Below are 19,519 nucleotides of genomic sequence, written 5' to 3' on the forward strand. Positions count from 1 at the left end.
TGTGGTACGCAGGCCTCTCACTGTTGTGGCCTCTCCCGTTGCGGAGCACAGGCTCCGGACGCGCAGGCTCAGCGGCCATGGCTCACGGGACCAGCCGCTCCGCGGCATGTGGGATCTTCCCGGACCGGGGCACGAACCTGTGTCCCCTGCATCGGCAGGCGGACTCTCAACCACTGCGCCACCAGGGAAGCCCTGATCTTTTTTTTTAATTGAGATAAACACTGTATTAGTTTTATGTGTACAACATAATGGTTTGACATTTGTACGTATTGCAAAATGATCACCGTAGTAAGTTTAGTTGACATCCATCACCACAAATTTTCTTGTGAGAGAACTTTTAAGGTCTACTCTCTTAGCAACTTTCAAGTATACAATGCAATATTGTTAACTATAGTCACCAAGCTGTACTTTACACTCCTCGTACTCATTGCCCTTATAACTAGAAGTTTGTACCCTTTGACCCAGATCTTCCCATTTCCTTCAGCCCCCAGCCCCTGGCAACCACCATGACACTCTGTTTCTATGAGTTGAGTTTTTAAGGTTCCACATAAAAGTGAGATCATTGTGTATTTGTCTTTCATTGTCTGACTTATTTCTTTGGACATCATGCCCTCAGGATCCATCCATGTTGTCACAAATGGCAGGATTTCCTTCTTTTTTATGGCTGAATAACATTCCATTGTATGTATGTGTGAGTGTGAGTGTGTGTGTGTGTGTGTGATCACGTTTTATTTATACATTCATCCGTCGATTGACACTTAGGTTGTTTCCATGTCTTGGCTATTGTAAATAATGCTGCAGTGAACATGACGGTGCAAATATCTTTTCAAGGTGGTGATTTCATGGAATCACAAAGTGGAATTGCTAGATCATGTGGTAGTTCTGTTTTTTTAGAAATTTTTTTAAAGTTTTTTTTTGATGTGGACCATTTTTAAAGTCTTTATTGAATTGTTACAATATTGCTTCTGTTTTATGTTTTGGTTTTTGGCCACAAGGCCTGTGGGATCTTAGCTCCCTGACCAGGGATTGAACCTGCACCCCCTGCATTGGAAGGTGAAGTCTTAAATCACTAGACTGCCGGGAAGTCCCTGGTAGTTCTATTTTTAATTTTTTGAGGAACCTCCATATTTTCCATAGTGATTGGAAATTTACATCCCCACCAACAGTGCACAAGGGTTCCCTTTTCTCTACATCCTAACCAACACTTGTTATCTATTGTCTTTTTGAGGATAGCCATTCTAACAGGTGTGAGGTGATAGCTAATTGTGGTTTTGGTTTGCATTTCCCTGAAGATTAGTGATGTTGAGCCCCTTTTCATGTACTTGTTGGCCATTTGAATGTCTTTGGGGAAAGGTCCATTCAGAGCCTCTGCCCATTTTATAATTAGATTGTTTCTTTTTTTTTTTTCCTATTGAGTTGCTTGAGTCTTTTAATATATTTTAGATAGTAACCATTTATCAGATATATGATTTACAAATACTTTCTCCCATTTCATGGGGTGCCTTTTTATTTTGTTGATGGCTTCCTTTGCTGTACAGAAGATTTTTTCATGTAGTTCCACTTGTTTATTTTGCTTTTGCTGCTTTTGCTTTTGGTCAAATCCAAAAAATCATGTCAAGAAGCTTACCATCTATTTTTTTTCAGGAGTTTTAGGTTTCAGGTCTTTTTTTTTTTTTAAGAATTTATTATTTATTTATTTATTGGCTGCTTTTGGGTCTTCATTGCTGCACATGGGCTTTTCTCTAGTTGCGCCAAGTGGGGGCTACTCTTTGTTGTCATGCGTGGGCTTCTCACTGTGGTGGCTTCTCATTGCGGAGCATGGACTCTAGGCCCAGGGGCTTCAGTAGTTGTGGCTCGCAGGCTCTAGAGCGCACGCTCAGTAGTTGTGGCGCACGGGCTTAGTTGCTCCGCGGCATGTGGGATCTTCCCGGACCAGGGCTCAAACCCATGTCCCCTGCATTGGCAGTCAGATTCTTAACCACTGAGCCACCAGGGAAGCCCCTAGGTTTCAGGTCTTATATTTAAGACTTTAATCCTTTATGAGTTGATTTTTGTGTATTGTGTGAGATAGTGGTTTGGTTTCCTTTTTTGTGTGTGGATTTTATTTTTTGTACAGCAGGTTCTTATTAGTTACCTATTTTATACATATTAGTGTATATATGTCAATCCCAATCTCCCAATTCATCCCACCACCACCCACTGCTTTCCCTCCTTGGTGTCCATACGTTTGTTCTCTACATCTGTGTCTTTATTTCTGCCTTGCAGACTGGTTCATTTGTAGAAAAATGGTACAGATGAACTGGTTTGATTCTTTGGCATGTAGCTGTCCAGTTTTTCCAGCACCATTTATTGATGAGACTCTTCTTTCCCCATTGTATAGTCCTGGCTCCTTTGTCATAAGTTAATTGATCATATATGTGTGGGTTTATTTCTGGGCTCTCTGTTCTATTCCACTCATCTATGTGTCTGTCTTTGTGCCGATACCATACTGTTTTGATTACTATAATATAGTTTGAAATCAGGAAGCATGTGAGTTTCTGTTGTGGATTTTTAGTTTGCAGTTACCATCCATGAGGTTTTGATATAGCAGTACATATATATATAAACAAGATGGTTTTGATAGTTTTGAGTTGCTGGTCTCTTAATCTCAAATACATTTCCAATGTCCTGCATTTCTACTCTCCTCACAGTTGATGGTTTTGATATTTGTGTGTGGATGATTTCCTAACTTTACTGTATGGTTGCCTTTACCAGTGAGCTTTACCCATTCATAATTCTCTTGTTTTTAGTTTTGGGCTTTTCTTTTTGGCCTAGAGAAGTTCCTTTAGCATTTGTTGTAAAGCTGGTTTGGTGATGCTGAATTCCCTTAACTTTTGCTTGTCTGTAAACCTTTTTGATTTCTCTGTCAAATCCAAACGAGAGCCTTGCTGGGTAGAGTATTGTTTGTTTTTTTTTTTAATATTTTATTATTTTGTTTTTTTTGTTTTGTTTTTCACACACACACACACACACACACACACACACACTGTATTTTATTTTTACGAGATAAATAGACTGACACCAAGCATTGTAAATGGATGACCACAGCAAAAGCAACAATGGTTGCAATTACCAAACACGAAACACACTCACACTGTGTCATAATATTGACATTCACTCCAGTAATCCTCCATTGTAATAGCTCCTTTACTTTGCAGTGAAAATTGATTTGTATATTTTTTGCCTCTGAGTCCTTGTGGGATTTTTTTTTTTTATTCAAACAGAAGGTCACAAAAATTATAATCGTCCTCATCAGTTCACTCAGTCCCGTGTAATTAATTTTTTTTCATCTTGATCTTTTGTTAGCACTTTTATGACTTCATCAGTTTTCCATTAGAGTTCTGAAAATGCTTATTCATTCAGTTCAGCAGTATAGTCAGTTACCAGAAACGTGTACTTGCCTTTTCCATGAATTCCTTGAAGATGAAACCCTTTTATAGGAACATATTTGCAAAAGCATCAGAGTACACAGAGTCATTTACAGAGTCTGTAAATGACAAAAGACTTAAAAATGACCACGGTTAAAGATTTGATGAAAGTTCATAATAATGCAATTGACAAGGAAATTTAGTTATTTCTGAGAAATACATTTTAAAGTAATAACTAGAATTATGACTTATAATACCAGAACATATAAGATTTTTATAAATTTCATGTAATGTCTGAAACATTTATACTAACATACTTCCATAAAAATAACCCAAAGAAAGTTTAGTTGTTTTGTTTGTTTTTTTATACTGCAGGTTCTTATTAGTCATCGATTTTATACACATCAGTGTATACATGTCAAACCCAATCGCCCAATTCAGCACACCACGATCCCCACCCCACCACGGTTTTCCCCCCTTGGTGTCCACACGTCTGTTCTCTACATCTGTGTCTCAACTTCTGCCCTGCAAACTGGCTCATCCGTACCACTTTTCTAGGTTCCACATACATGCGTTAATATATGATATTTGTTTTTCTCTTTCTGACTTACTTCACTCTGTATGACAGTCGCTAGATCCATCCACATCTCAACAAACGACTCAGTTTTGTTCCTGTTTATAGCTGAGTAATATTCCATTGTATATATGTACCACAACTACTTTATCCATTTGTCTGTCGATGGACATTTAGGTTGCTTCCATGACCTGGCTATTGTAAATAGTGCTGCAGTGAACATTGGGGTGCATGTGTCTTTCTGGATTATGGTTTGCTCTGGGTATATGCCCAGTAGTGGGATTGCTGGATCATATGGTAATTCTATTTTTAGTTTTTTAAGGAACCTCCATACTGTTCTCCATAGTGGCTGTATCAATTTACATGCCCACCAACAGTGCAAGAGGGTTTCCTTTTCTCCGCACCCTCTCCAGCACTGGTTGTTTGTAGATTTTCTGATGATGCCCATTCTAACTGGTGTGAGGTGATACTTCATTGTAGTTTTGATTTGCATTTCTCTAATAATTAGTGATGTTGAGCAGCTTTTCATGTGCTTCTTGGCCACCTGTATGTCTCTTTGGAAAAATGTCTATTTAGGTCTTCTGCCCATTTTTGGATTGGGTTGTTTGTTTCTTTAATATTGAGCTGCATGAGCTGTTTATATATTTTGGAGATGAATCCTTTGTCCGTTGATTTGTTTGCAAATATTTTCTCCCATTCTGAGGGTTGTCTTTTTTGTCTTGTTTATGGTTTCCTTTGCTGTGAAAAAGCTTTGAAGTTTCATTAGGTCCCATTTGTTTATTTTTGTTTTTATTTCCATTACTCTAGGAGGTAGATCAAAAAAGATCTTGCTGTGATTTATGTCAGAGAGTGTTCTTCCTATGTTTTCCTCTAAGAATTTTACAGTGTCTGGTCTTACATTTAGGTCTCAAATCCATTTTGAGTTTATTTTTGTGTATGGTGTTAGGGAGTGTTCTAATTTCATTCTTTTACATGTAGCTGTCCAGTTTTCCCAGCACCACTTATTGAAGAGACTGTCTTTTCTCCATTGTATATCCTTGCCTCCTTTGTCATAGATTAGTTGACCATAGGTGCGTGTTTATCTCTGGGCTTTCTATCTTGTTTCATTGATCTATGTTTCTGTTTTTGTGCCAGTACCATATTGTCTTGATTACTGTAGCTTTGTAGTATAGTCTGAAATCAGGGAGTCTGATTCCTCCAGCTCCGTTTTATTCCCTTAAGACTGCTTTGGCTATTTGGGGTCTTTTGTGTCTCCATACAAATTTTAAGATTTTTTGTTCTAGTTCCATAAAAAATGCCATTGGTAATTTGATAGGGATTGCATTGAATCTGTAGATTGCTTTGGGTAGTATAGTCATTTTCACAATATTGGTTCTTCCAATTCAAGAACATGGTATATCTCTCCATCTGTTGGTAACATCTTTAATTTCTTTCATCAGTGTCTTACAGTTTTCTGCATACAGGTCTTTTGTCTCCCTAGGTAGGTTTATTCCTCGGTATTTTATTCTTTTTGTTGCAGTGGTAAATGGGAGTGTTTCCATAATTTCTCTTTCAGATTTTTCATCATTAGTGTATAGGAATGCAAGAGATTTCTGTGCATTAATTTTGTATCCTGCAAGTTTACCACATTCATTGATTAGCTCTAGTAGTTTTCTAGTGGCATCTTTAGGATTCTCCATGTATAGTATCATGTCATCTGCAAACAGCGACAGTTTTACTTCTTCTTTTCCAATTTGTATTCCTTTTATTTCTTTTTCTTCTCTGATTGCCGTGGCTAAAACTTCCAAAACTATGTTGAATAATAGTGGTGAGAGTGGACATCCTTGTCTCATTCCTGATCTTCGAGGAAATGCTTTGAGTTTTTCACCATTGAGAATGGTGTTTGTTGTGGGTTTGTCATATATGGCCTTTATTATGTCGAGGTAGGTTCCCTCTATGCCCAGTTTCTGGAGAGTTTTTTATCATAAATGGGTGTTGAATTTTGTCAAAAGCTTTTTCTGCATCTATTGAGATGATCATATGGTTTTTATTCTTCAGTTTGTTAATATGGTGTATCACATTGATTGATTTGTATATATTGAAGAATCCTTGCATTGCTGGGATAAATCCCACTTGATCGTGGTGTATGATCCTTTTAATATGTTGTTGGATTCTATTTGCTAGTATTTTGTTGAGGATTTTTGCATGTATATTCATGGGTGATATTGGTCTGTAATTTTCTTTTTTGTAGTATCTTTGTCTGGTTTTGGTATCAGGGTGATGTTGGCCTCATAGAATGAGTTTGGGAGTGTTCCTTCTGCTGCGATTTTTTGGAAGAGTTTGAGAAGGATGGATGTTAGCTCTCTCTAAATGTTTGATAGAATTCACCTGTGAAGCCATCTGGTCCTGGACTTTTGTTTGTTGGAAGGTTTTAAATCACAGTTTCAATTTCATTACCTGTGATTGGTTTGTTCACATTTTCTATTTCTTCCTGGTTCAGTCTCGGAAGTTTCTAAGAATTTGTCCATTTCTTCCAGGTTGTCCATTTTATTGGCATAGAGTTGCTTGTAGTAGTCTCTTAGGATGCTTTGTATTTCTGTGGTGTCTGTTGTAACTTCTTTTTCACTTTTCTTTTTTGCCTAGAGAAGTTCCTTTAGCATTTGTTGTAACGCTGGTTTGGTGATGCTGAATTCCCTTAACTTTTGCTTGTCTGTAAAGCTTTTTGATTTCTCTGTCAAATCTGAACGAAAGCCTTGCTGGGTAGAGTATTCTTGGTTGTAGGTGTTTCCTTTCATCATTTTAAATACATTGTGCCACTCCCTTCTGGCCTGCAGAGTTTCTGCCGAAAAATCAGCTGATAACCTTATGGGGATTCCCTTGTATGTTATTTGTTGCTTTTCTCTTACTGCTCTTCATGTTTTCTCTTTGTCTTTAATTTTTGTCAGTTTGATTAATATGTGTCTCAGCCTGTTTCTCCTTGGGTTTATCCTTTATGGGACTCTGCGCTTCCTGGACTTGAGTGTTTCCCTTCCCATGTTAGGGAAATTTTCAGTTACTATCTCTTCAAATATTTTCTCAGGTCCTTTCTCTCTTCTCTTTCTGGGACCCCTATAACGTGAATGTTGGTGCCTTTAATGTTGTTCCAGAAGTCTCTTAGACTGTCCTCGTTTCTTTTGTTTTTTCTTTGTCCTTTTCTGCAGCAGTGATTTCCACCAGTCTGTCTTCCAGCTCACTTATTCATTCTTTTGCGCCATTTATTCTGCTACAGATTCCTTCTAGTGTATTTTTCATTTCAGTTATTGTATTGTTCATCTCTGTTCTTTTTTTTTTTTTGCGGTACGCAGGCCTCTCACTGTTGTGGCCTCTCCCATTGCGGAGCACAGGCTCTGGACACGCAGCCTCAGCGGCCATGGCTCACGGGCCCAGCCGCTCCGCGGCATGTGGCATCTTCCCAGACCAGGGCACAAACCTGTGTCCCCTTATCGGCAGGCAGATTCCCAACCACTGCGCCACCAGGGAAGCCCCATCTCTGTTCTTTAAATCTTCTCTTTGTTTAACATTTCTTGTATCTTCTCAGTCTGTGCCTCCATTGTTTTTCCGAGTTCTTGGATCATCTTTACTGTCATTGTTCTGAATTCTTTTTCAGGCAGATTGCCTATATCCACTTCAATTCGTTGTTGTTCTGGGGTTTTATCTTGTTCCTTCGTCTGGAACATATTTCTCTGCCATCTAATTTTTTCTAACTTTCTGGGTTTGTGAGCTCTGTTCTGCAGGCTGCAGGATTGTAGTTTTTCTTGCTTCTGATGTCTGCCCTCTGGTGGGTGAGGTTGGTCCAGGCGCTTGTGCAGGCTTCCTTGTGGGAGGGACTCGTGTCTGCCCACTGGTGAGTGGAGCTGGGTCTTGTCCTTCTGGTGGACAGTGCCATGTCAAGTGGCATGTCTAGAAGTGGCTCTGGGCTCAAGACAACTTTAGGCAGCCTGTCTGCTAACGGGTGGGGCTGTGTTCCCACCCTGTTGGTTGTTTGGCCTGAGGCATCCCAGCACTGGAGTCTGCAGGCTGTTCGGTGGGGCCAGGTCTTGGTGCCAAAATGGTGACCTCCAGGAGAGCTCACACTGAGGAGTATTTCCTAGGGGCCTCCGCCACCAGTGACCTTGCCCTGTATTGGGCCACAGCCAACCCTCAGGAGTCCCTCTAAGATCCACAAGTAGGTCTGGTCCAGGCTTCTGTGGACTCACTGCTTTACCCTGGGTCCCAGTGCACATGAATCCTTGTGTGTACCCTCTAAGAGTGGAGTCTCTGTTTCCCCCAGTCCTGTGGAGTCCCGCACTCAAGCCTCACTGACCCTCAAAACCAAATGCTCTAAAGTCTCCTACTCCCAATTCCAGACCCTCAGGCTGGGGAGCCTCATGTGGGGCTCAGATCTCTTAATTCCTGTGGGAGAACCTCTGTGATATAATTATTTTTCAGTCTGTGGGTCACCCACTTGGCAGGTATGAGATTTGATTATATCACAGAAGTGCCCCTCGTACTGTCTTCTTGTGGCTTGTTTTTCGGTGCAGAGTATCTTTTTTGGTAGGTTCAAGTCTTTTTTTTTTGTCGACTTGAACAAAAAACATGGTTATTCGGCAGTTAGTTGTGTTTTTGGTGTTTTTGTAAGAGAAGATGAGCTCAAGTCCTTCTACTCCGCCATCTTGTCTCCCATCACCTCTACAAGAATTGTTAAAATGACTTTAAGTGGAAAGGAGAAAGGCACAAATAGAAACGTGAAAATTACAAAAGGAAAAATGTCATTAGTAAAGGTAAATGTACAGTAAAGTTAGTAAATCAACTGCATGCCAAGCTAGTAGGAAGGGTAAAAGACAAAAGTAGTGAAATCGTCTATATCCACAATAAGTAAAGAGATACACAAAACAAAAAGATGTAAAATATGATGTCAAAAACAGTAGTCATGGGCATGGGGGGAGTAAAAATGCAGGGTTGTTAAAATGTGTTTGAAATGAAGAGATCAGCGACTTAAAACAATCACATATATACGTGTGTGTGTGTGTGTGTGTGTGTGTGTGTGTGTGTGTGTGTATTGCTATATATGAGTCATGGTAACTACAAGCCAGAAATCTATAATAGAATCAAGAAGATGTAACAATTTTAAACATATGTGCACCCATCATAGGAGGAGCACGTAAGTACATAGCAGATATTAAGAGACATAAAGGGAGAAATCGATAGTAACACAATAATAGTTTGGGACTTTAACACACCACTTAGATCAATGGACAGATCATACAGACAGAGAATGAATAAGGAAACACTGGCTTTAAATGACACATTATACCAGATAGAACTGTTAGATATATATAAAACATTCGATCCAAAAGCAGCAGAATACACATTCTTTTCAAGTGCACATGGACCATTTTTCAGGGTAGATCACATGCTAGGCCACAAAAAAAGTCTCAGTAAATTTAAGAAAATTGAAGTTATATCAACCATCTTTTCCAACCACAATAGTATGAGACTAGAAATTAACTACAAGGAAAAAAACTGCAAAAAACAAATACTTGGAGGCTAAAAAATATGCTGTTGAACAACCAGTAGATCACTGAAGAAATCAAAGAAGAAAGTAAAAAATACTGGAGACAAATGAAAACAGAAGCACAAAGATCCAGAACCTATGGGATGCAGGAAAAGCAGGGTTTTTTTGTTTTATTTTTATTTTTATTATTTTTTGTGTGTGTGGTACGTGGGCCTCTCACTGTTGTGGCCTCTCCCGTTGCAGAGCACAGGCTCCGGATGCACAGGCTCAGTGGCCATGGCTCATGGGCCTAGCTGCTCCGCGGCATGTGTGATCTTCCCAGACTGGGGCACAAATCCATGTCCCCTGCATCGGCAGGCGGACTCTCAACCACTGCGCCACCAGGGAAGCACAGGAAAAGCAGTTTTAAGAGGGCATTTTATGTGATACAGGCCAGCCTCAGAAAACAAAAGAATTCTCAAATAACCTAACCTTACACTTAAAGGAACTAGAAAAAGAAGACCAGGGCTTCCCTGGTGGCGCAGTGGTTTGAGAGTCCGCCTGCCAGTGCAGGGGACACAGGTTCATGCTCCGGTCTGGGAAGATCCCACAGGCCGCGGAGTGGCTGGGTCCGTGAGCCATGGCTGCTGAGCCTGTGCGTCTGGAGCCTGTGCTCTGCAATGGGAGAGGCCACAGCAGTGAGAGGCCCACGTACTGCAGGAAAAAAAAAAAAGAAGAAGACCAAACAAAACGCAAATTTAGTAGAAGGAAAGAAATTATAAAGATCAGAGCAGAAATAAATGAAATAGACTCATTAAAAAAAATAGAAAATATCAGTGAAACTGAGAGCTAGTTCTTTGTTAAGATAAAATTGATAAACCTTTAGCCAGACTCATAAAAACAAAAAGAGAGGGCCCAAATCAATAAAATCAGAAATGAAAAAGAGGTTAGGACCAACACCACAGAAATAGAAAGGATCATAAAAGACCACTATGAACAACTATATGCCAATAAAATGGAAAACCTAGAAGAAATGGACAAATTCCTAGAAATGTACAATCTCCCAAGACTGAACCAGTAAGAAATAGGAAACATGAACAGACCAATTACCAGTAATGAAATTGAATAGTTTTTAAAACTCCCAACAAACAAAAGTCCAGGACCAGATGTCTTCATGGGTAAATTCTGCCAAACATTTAGAGAAGTGTTAACACCTGTCCTTCTCAAACTATTGAAAAAAGTTGCAGAGGAAGGAATGCTTCTGAACTCTTTCTATGAGGCCAGCATCACACTGATGCCAAAAGAAGACAAAGATATCACACAGAAAAGAAAATTGCAGGCCAATATCATTGAACATAGATACAAAAGTCCTCAACAAAATATTAGCAAACTGAATTTAACAGTACAATAAAAAGATTATACACCATGATCAACTGGGATTAATTCCAAGGATGCAAGAATGGTTCAGTGTCAGCAAATGAATCAGTATGATACACCACATTAATGAATTGTAGAATAAAAATCATATGATCATCTCAACTGATGCAAAAATGTTTTGACAAATTCAGCATCCTTCTTTTTTTTTTTTTTTTTAACAAAACCCTCAACCAAGTTGGTATAGATGGAACATACCTCAATATAATAAAGGCCGTATATGAGAAGCCCACAGCTAACATGATACTCAGTGGTAAAAAGCATTTTCCTCTAAGATCAGGAACAAGATAAGAATGCCCACTCTTGCCATTTTTATTCAACATAGTATTGGACGTCCTAGCCACAGCAATCAGACAAAAAAAAGAAATAAAAGGAATCCAAATTTGAAAGGAAGAAGTAGGACTGTCACTGTTTGCAAATGACATGATACTATACATAGAAAATCTCAAAGACACCACCAAAAAGCTCATCAATGAATTTGGAAAAGTTGCAAGATGCAAAATTACTATACAGAAATCAGTTGCATTTCTATACACTAACAACGAATTATTGTAAAGAGAAATTAAGGAAACAATCCCATTTTCCATCACATCAAAAAGATAAAATACCTAAGTATAAATCTGCGTAAGGAGTTAGAAGACCTATACCTAAAAAACTTTAAGACACTGATGAAAGAAATTGAAGATGATGCAAATAGATGGAAAGATATATATGTTGTGCATTGATTGGAAGAATTCATTTTGTTAAAATGACCATATTCTCCCAGGCAATCTACAGATTCAATGCAATCCCTATCAAAATACCAATGGCACTTTTTCAAAAACTAGAACAAATAATTTAAAAATATTTATGGAAACACAAAACACCCCGAATAGCCAAAACAATCTTGAGAAAGAAGAATAAAGCTGGAGGAATCAGGCTCCTGGACTTCAGACTATACTGCAAAGCTACATTTATCAAAACAGTATGGTACTGGCACAGAAACAGACACATAGATCAATGGAACAGAATAGATAGTTCAGAAATAAAGCAAGAACTTATGGTCAATTAATCTACAACAAAGGAGGCAAGAATATACAATGGGGAAAAGATAGTCTTTTTAATCAGTGGTGCTTGGAAAACTGGACAGCTACATTTAAAAGCATGAAATTATAACATTTTCTCATACCATATGCAAAAATAAACTCAAAATGGAACAAAGACCTACATGTAAGACTGGAAAGTATAAAACTACTGGAAGAAAACATAGGCAGAACACTCTTTGACATAAATTATAGCAATATTTTTTTGAACCTGTCTCCTAAGGCAAAGGAAACAAAAGTAAAAATAAACAAATAGGACCTAATTAAACTGAAAAGCTTTTGCACAACAAAGGACTCCATTTGCAAAACAAAAACACAACCTACTGAATGGGTGAAAATATTTACAAATGATGCAACCAACAAGGGGTTACTTAATATCCAAAATATATAAACACCTTATACAACTCAATACCAAAAAAAGAACCTGGTTAGAAAATGGGCAGAAGACCTGAACAGATATTTTTCCTAAGAAGACATGTAGATGGGCAACAGGGCCCCATGAAAAGATGCTCAGCATTGCTAATGATCAGAAAAATGCCAATCAAAGCCGCAGTGAGATATCACCTCACACCAGTCAGAATGCTGTCATCAAAAAGACCACAAATAACAAGTGTTGGTGAGGATGTGGAGGAAAGGGAATCATTATACACTGTTGGTGGGAATGTAAATTGGTGCAGCCACTGTGGAAAACAGTATGGACATTCCTCATAAAATTAAAAATGAGACTACCACATGATCCAGCAATTCCACTCTTGGGTATATATCCAAAGACATAAAAATGCTTTAAGGTAGGCATTATTAACTCCCATGTAATAGATGAAGAAACTGAGTCTTGGAGAGGTTAAGTCTCTCAGCTGGTAAATAGCTTAGCTGGAATTTGAACCAGACTTAACCTTGGCTTACTTTTAACTTTTAACTTACTTTTACTTTTAACCACATTGTACTTCCTTCCTTCAAATGAAAAGTCTATGATTTAACACTTTTACCTGTAAATTTTTATTTGGCTATTTATAAATAATTTATCTATGAAACTTTTTAATGGCTTTGTGGGAAAATGTATAAGGAAGTTATAGGATTTTGAAATGTTTTGGAAGTATGAATGAGTTAAATTTATCCTATTTCTGTCACATGTATATGTATAAAATTATACAACTTCAGGGCTGTACAGGAACTTTTGGAACCAGTTATAGTGTTTGACCAACCTTATTTTACATGTGAGAAGACTGAGACCCAAAAGAGGTTAAGTGGTCGTCTGCAGCTTTGTATTTTCATTTCTCTGGTCTCTGCTACTAACTCCTTTGTGACATTAGGCAAATCCTTAAATGATCCTGGTCTCAGGTTCCTTGTGTGTAAAATAAGAGGTTTGGATGAACCCTCCAAAAATCTTTCCATTTTAAAAATCTGTTTTTGTCATTGTTTCACTTACCTTTTCAAGTATTCTTTGGGTGAAATTCTTTTATAAGGTGTTAATGAGGCAGGTAGTGGATTCAGGCGTAAAAGCATGGTACAGAGGTTCTGATTATAAGACATGGGAGTGAGAATCTGCTGGCTTTTTGGCTTTTAGATTTTCCTAATGATTGATTTCTTATTTGGCTTCTTCAGGACATCATATCACTTATTGGCTCCCATAATCTAAACTTGTGTTTACCTCATATTTGTCTGTGTTTCCTCTTTAAGCAGTATACTCAATGATTTTAATAAAGTGATACATGTTTACTTAAAAAAATCAGAAAGTACTCATGAGCACAGGGGTAGAAAATAAGTCATTCATAATCCCAGCATCCAAAGATAACTTTTAATAATTTGAGAGACATTTTTAAAAACAAAAAGCACAGCTGTGACATCATACAGCACCTCTTGTTATAAACTGCCCCCTCAGCCCCACCCTGGGCAATGTACTGTGGACACTTGCACTGTCTGACCTATTCTCATAGTTTAATTTGGAGAGAATCATGTTCTATGTTTATAACACAATTATAGCATTATGCAAATGGTTTCTGTTTTTCCTGTGGTGATTTCTATAAAGAGGATTTTTTTTTTTAAAGGTTAGAGCTATAAATTTTAAATGTTCCTGAGCAGATCCAGCATTTGACTACTTGACCTATTCCTCAGAACAACAGCTTTTGTCATCACCCCCAGGTGGACTGCTGTTCTTGCGTCTCGGTCGTCATGCCTTGCTCATATAAACCAAACAAAAGCGCCCCAGGAGCAGCACGATTGGGCCACTCCCATAGCTTTTGCTCCAGCCTGAGGCACTCTTAAAACTGTGATCAAAACAGTTCTCCCTAATGCAAATTCTGTTTCTTAATAATCTATGTCTGTAGGGAAGTGTTCCACTGGATGGGTGTACCTGATTTTTAAAAAGAAGAAACAGAAAATGCTGTTGGCATGCAGTGCGTTACTAAAAGAGAAAAGTAACCATTGGCTAATTAACGTTTATAAGCCTCACTTTCTGTCTGTAAATTGAGAATTATAATAGTATCCTCTTCCAGGGGTCACTTGAAGATTAAATGAGATAAGGTATTTGAAGTGCTTAAAACTGTGCCTGGCATCAGAATATGCATTCAGTATTGTTCATAAAAAAAATTTGTCTCATATTGATTTTAAATGAACTTTAAATAACTTTATTCTTATGCAGAAGACTTAACCAATGGCTCATATGATGATATCCTAAATGCTGAACAACTTCAGAAACTCCTTTACCTGCTTGAGTCTACTGAGGATCCTGTCATTATCGAAAGAGCTTTGGTCACTCTGGGTAACAATGCAGCCTTTTCAGTCAACCAAGTGAGTACCCTAGTCTCTGCAAACACGTTCCTCCTATTCTCACACACCAGCACTAATTGTGACCCTGATAAGTTACTTAACCTCCCAGAGCCTCAAGCTATGGATACCTACAGAATAACGTTTGTTTACTTCTGAAAAGCACAGCCTAATAGTAATACGAGTAGTAATAGGATTCTAGATCAAGATCCCTATGAAGTTGGTCACTGGCATCACATTTGTAATAAGTGTATCTAATCAACACTTAGCATTGCGTGGCCTTTTTAATTATTTAAAGTTCAGCAGTGCTGCAGTAGAGCAACAAAAGCATCTGACTTTTTTTTTTTGCGGTACGCGGGCCTCTAAACTGCTGTGGCCTCTCCCGCCGCGGAGCACAGGCTCCAGACGCACAGGCCCAGCAGCCATGGCTCACGGGCCCAGCCACTCCGCGGAATGCGGGATCCTCCCGGACCGGGTCACGAACCCATGTCCCCTGCATCGGCAGGCGGACCCTCAACCACTGTGCCACCAGGGAAGCCCAAGCATCTGACATTTAAGTACATGCTTTACATTGTACACAGGGCTTATGAGGATGGTTCTGATGCAGGTGCTCCCTAGACCACATGCTGACAACCACGGACCAATGTAAATGGCCTCTGCTTCCCCCCACTACCCATGGAGAAAAGTTAAACAGTTTTTGTCATTATTTTCAGCTAATGCCCTTTCTTAACATTGTCATGCATGCACAGTTTTGAATTTATACTTCATTTTAGTCCATATTTATCTATCATGTCAAGGTTTACTCTAAAGCTCTAGAGATTTATAGGGAGATACAAGGAATATTTGTCTGTTACTCACATTTCAGTTGTAAATGACAGAACCCAACTTAAATTATTTCAAACCAAAAAGGGAAAATATTGAGCTCAGTTAACTTGGACGTCCAAGGGTATCATTGTTTTCAGGCACAAGTGTGAATGTAGTTCAAGGTTACAGAAAGCATTATCAAACCTTCTCTTTCTCTGTCTTTTGGCTGCTTACCCCTGCTTCTTTTTGTGTTTTGATCTCTGTCTCTCTGGCCACAAAGAGGTTTTCTTCACAGGGATGGAAAGAAAGCCACTGGCCTCTCAAGCCTTCATCATTGTAGCTCATGATCTGAAAGGTGGAGTTGCTCTGCTAGGATAAGTGCCAACCCTTTGGATTGATTGTTGAGCCAAAGCACCCTGGACCATGATTAGCAAGGCCTGGCTCACATGTGCATCCTGCAGCCAAAAACAACAGGGATGGGTGTGAACACAATTGACCAGCAGTCCCACCAGGGACTATATAGGATAGAGGTGCCATGTCTGCCCCAATAGAAAGAGGGGTGTCAGGCAGACGAAAACAACAGATGGTGACTAGCTTATTAGCATGCCTGTATTGGGGTTATTTCTGATGCCATAGTTTTATATTCCTCTGAAACTGTAGTCAGAGTGAGGGGGTCAGAAGCCACTGGTGAACAAGTACTTTCTTCAGTAATGGGAGTTGGTGTCCCTCGTCATCAATTATAATGCCTTCATCTGCTTTAACAGTACAGTTTTTTTTGTTTTTTTTTTAAAAAAGGGCTGTTTTCTAGTAACCACACATTCTTAGAAAGAACCTGGAATTGCAGCTTCTTCATCTCTTTTTCTGATAGAATGGCATGTTTTGGCCTGACAGGAGTCATTTTCAGCTTATTTTTCTTGTAAGAAATGAAAGTTTATGTCTCTTTCAGTGTTGGGACAAAGGCACATAGTATTTAGTGTTGCAATTGATTGTGAGAAATCTCCGGATTATTTTTCCTCTGAGAATTTGGGCACCATTTCCAAACTGTGTGGAACTTTAATACTTCAAGATGTTAATAAGTTTTCTTCCTCTCCCCCAACTGAAAAATGATCTTCTTTATGGATAAAGTTTATAGAAGTACTATATTCAGTACTCCCCTCTCGGAGATTCCAATGCACACGAACATAGGATTGCATCAAAATAAAGAGACGTGTTTAGTCTTGTTATACCCAGAGTTTCTCAAAGTTACTTATCCATGAAAGCTCCCTTTTTTTAAATGGAGCATCTACTAAAATCTTGAGGGATTAGTGTTCCAAAGTATTCATTTTAGCAAAACACTACTGTAGTGTTCTAAATCTTAATGCATTTCCAAATTGGCCTGTAATAGAGATATAACTTATTTCAAAGTAAAATAATTTTGTTTGTAAATTGCTTTGAGATCATTGTAGTAGCTCTTGTAGTAGATATAAATCTTCATTGTATATCTCCATGCTATAGTTTAAATATTACATATATTAATAATTTATTTTCAGTTGGTTTCTTTACCTATAAAATTATGGGTAGTAAACTTTTTTTTTTTTTTTTTAGCACTCCAGGATTATTTAATTTGATCACTTCAACAACACCATAGGGTTGTGAGGATAGTTCAGGTGAACTGCTAAGAATACAATCGGCCCTTCAGAACTGCGAGCTATAATTATATTTTGTCCCAAATCCTCAGCGTCCATAAAAAGTTGGCCTCTCTGCAGTCTCATTTCTTCATATTTCCGACACACAGACCCTCCCTTGGGACCAGTGTCGCCACCATCAGACGTGCTCTTATCTCCCGACTTCTGCCTTTATACCCACCATTCACCAAATGCTACAGACCAGGCTCTGAGTCAGGAGCCGGGGGACACGCCCCATCCGTCCTTAGCAGTTTCCCCCTTTTCTCTGGCAGAGACTGAGGGCGAGATCGACGTTGGTGTCCCAGATGCAAGTAGGTCACCCCGAGGTCCTCCGACGGCTGGCCGAAAGGGCGAGTCCCCCACAGCAGTGCGGCAACGCGGTCGGCGTTGCATAGTGGGGCGCAGCTTTCGGGTCCTGTCGGGCCACCGCGGGTAGTAAACTTTTTTAAAAAATAGGAATTAGAGGTTGTATATGGGAACAGTATTTCCAAAGAGTCATTAGTTTTTATTTGTATTTGTAGATGCAAAGAATATAATGAAGGGGGGTGCATATTGAAGTCATGGTCCTGTTTTTTCCCTCTTAGGTCATGATTCGTGAATTGGGTGGTATTCCAATCATTGGAAGCAAAATCAACAATCCCAACCAGAGTATTAAAGAGAAAGCTTTAAATGCACTGAATAACCTGAGTGTGAATGTTGAAAATCAAATAAAGATAAAGGTAAGTTATCTGAAATCACAAAAGGTAAGGATTTCTGTAAATGAAAGAGAAAAATAACAAAAAGGTAAGTAATGAAATTTTAGTAGGCCATACTTTATAACTTTATAGCTAAGAATTATTTTTATTTTTTTTCCAGCTTTATTGAGATATAATTGACATAAATATTGTGTAAGTTTAAGATATACAACATGATGATTTGATACACATATATATTGCAGAATGATTACTGCTACTGTATAGCATTAGCAAACACCTCCATTACCTCATAATTACCTGTGCATGCATGTGTGTGTGTGGTGAGAACATTTGAGATCTACTTTCTTAGCAACGTGCAAGTATACAATATAGTATTGTTAACTATAGTCACCTTGCTGTACATTTGACTCCACAACTTATTCACCTGATAACTTTAAGTTTGTCTGCTTTGATCACATCTCCCCATTTCCTTCACCTGAACATTGTCCTCTCTGTTTCTGTGAGTTTGGCTTTTTCAGATCCCACATGTAAATAAGATCATTCATTGTTTGTCTTCTCTGTCAGACTTATTTCACTTAACATAATGCCCTCAAGGTCTGTCCATTTTTCACAAATAGCAGGATTTCCTTCTTTTTTATAGTGAATAATATTCCATTGTATATACACACCACATTTCCTTTATCCATTTGTCCATTGATTGACACTTAGGTTATTTCTATGTCTTGGCTATTGTGACTAATGCTGCAGTGAACATGGGGGTGCAGACGTCGCTTTGAGGTAGTGATTTTGTTTTCTTTGGATATATACCCAGAAGTGGGATTACTGGATCATATGGTAGTTCTATTTTTCATTTTTTGAAGAATATCCATACTGGTTTCCATAGTGGCTGCACCAACCACCAGCAGTACACAAGGGTTCCTTTTTCTCCACATCCTTACCAGCACTTGTTACTTCTTGTCTTTTTGATAACCACTCTACTAGGTGCGAGGTGATATCTCACGGTGGTTTTGATTTGCATTTCCCTGATGATTAGTGATGTTGAACGTCTTTTCGTCAATCTATTGACCATTTGTATGTCTCTGGAAACATGTCTGTTCAGGCCCTCTGCTCATTTTTATGAAGACTAAGTCAGAGGAAGGAGGGACCTGAACCAGCCAATAAGAAGTGCAGTGGACTTCTGAATTGGGGTTCAGTTTAATCCAAGTGTGGTAAAGGAACCAGGCCAAAGTCAGATAACATCAGCAGGAAGACACAATAAATGAGGAAATTATGTTAATTCCACGCTTATTGAGCGCTCCTTCTGTCTTACAGAGTTTAGAAATGAACGTGATTAGCTCTTCTTTTAAGAAAGCTAGAAGGAGGGATGAGGCAAGTCCACAAATAGTTGTAATTCAAGGCAGAACATGATGAAATACTTTAAGGAAAAATACAAGTAATATATCATTGAATACACAGAAAGGAGAGATTTCATTCAGAAGTTTCTGTAAAAGGTAGAGCCCAAGATGGCTCTTAAGACTGTCTAAGCTTTCTAAGGGCAGAGTTGGGGAAGGAGGGAATCACAAGAGAAAGGAACAAGGTGAGGTGGGCACGGCTCCAGGAATAACT

The 19,519-nt window shown here is 38.8% G+C and overlaps 1 protein-coding gene across 1 annotated transcript in view; it reads left to right on the top strand.

Moving 5' to 3' along the window:
• The window catches only part of ARMC10 (armadillo repeat containing 10), a 30,229-nt gene that overhangs the window by 2,013 nt on the left and 8,697 nt on the right, over nt 1-19,519 (top strand). Inside the window, exons 2-3 of the mRNA XM_007467048.1 lie at nt 14,627-14,775; nt 17,804-17,938. Of these exons, the coding sequence (XP_007467110.1) occupies nt 14,627-14,775; nt 17,804-17,938 (284 nt within the window). The remainder of the gene's footprint in view (nt 1-14,626; nt 14,776-17,803; nt 17,939-19,519) is intronic.

Source organism: Lipotes vexillifer, unplaced genomic scaffold (genome assembly GCF_000442215.2).
Source record: "Lipotes vexillifer unplaced genomic scaffold, Lipotes_vexillifer_v1.1 scaffold450, whole genome shotgun sequence".
Lineage (NCBI taxonomy): Eukaryota > Metazoa > Chordata > Mammalia > Artiodactyla > Lipotidae > Lipotes > Lipotes vexillifer.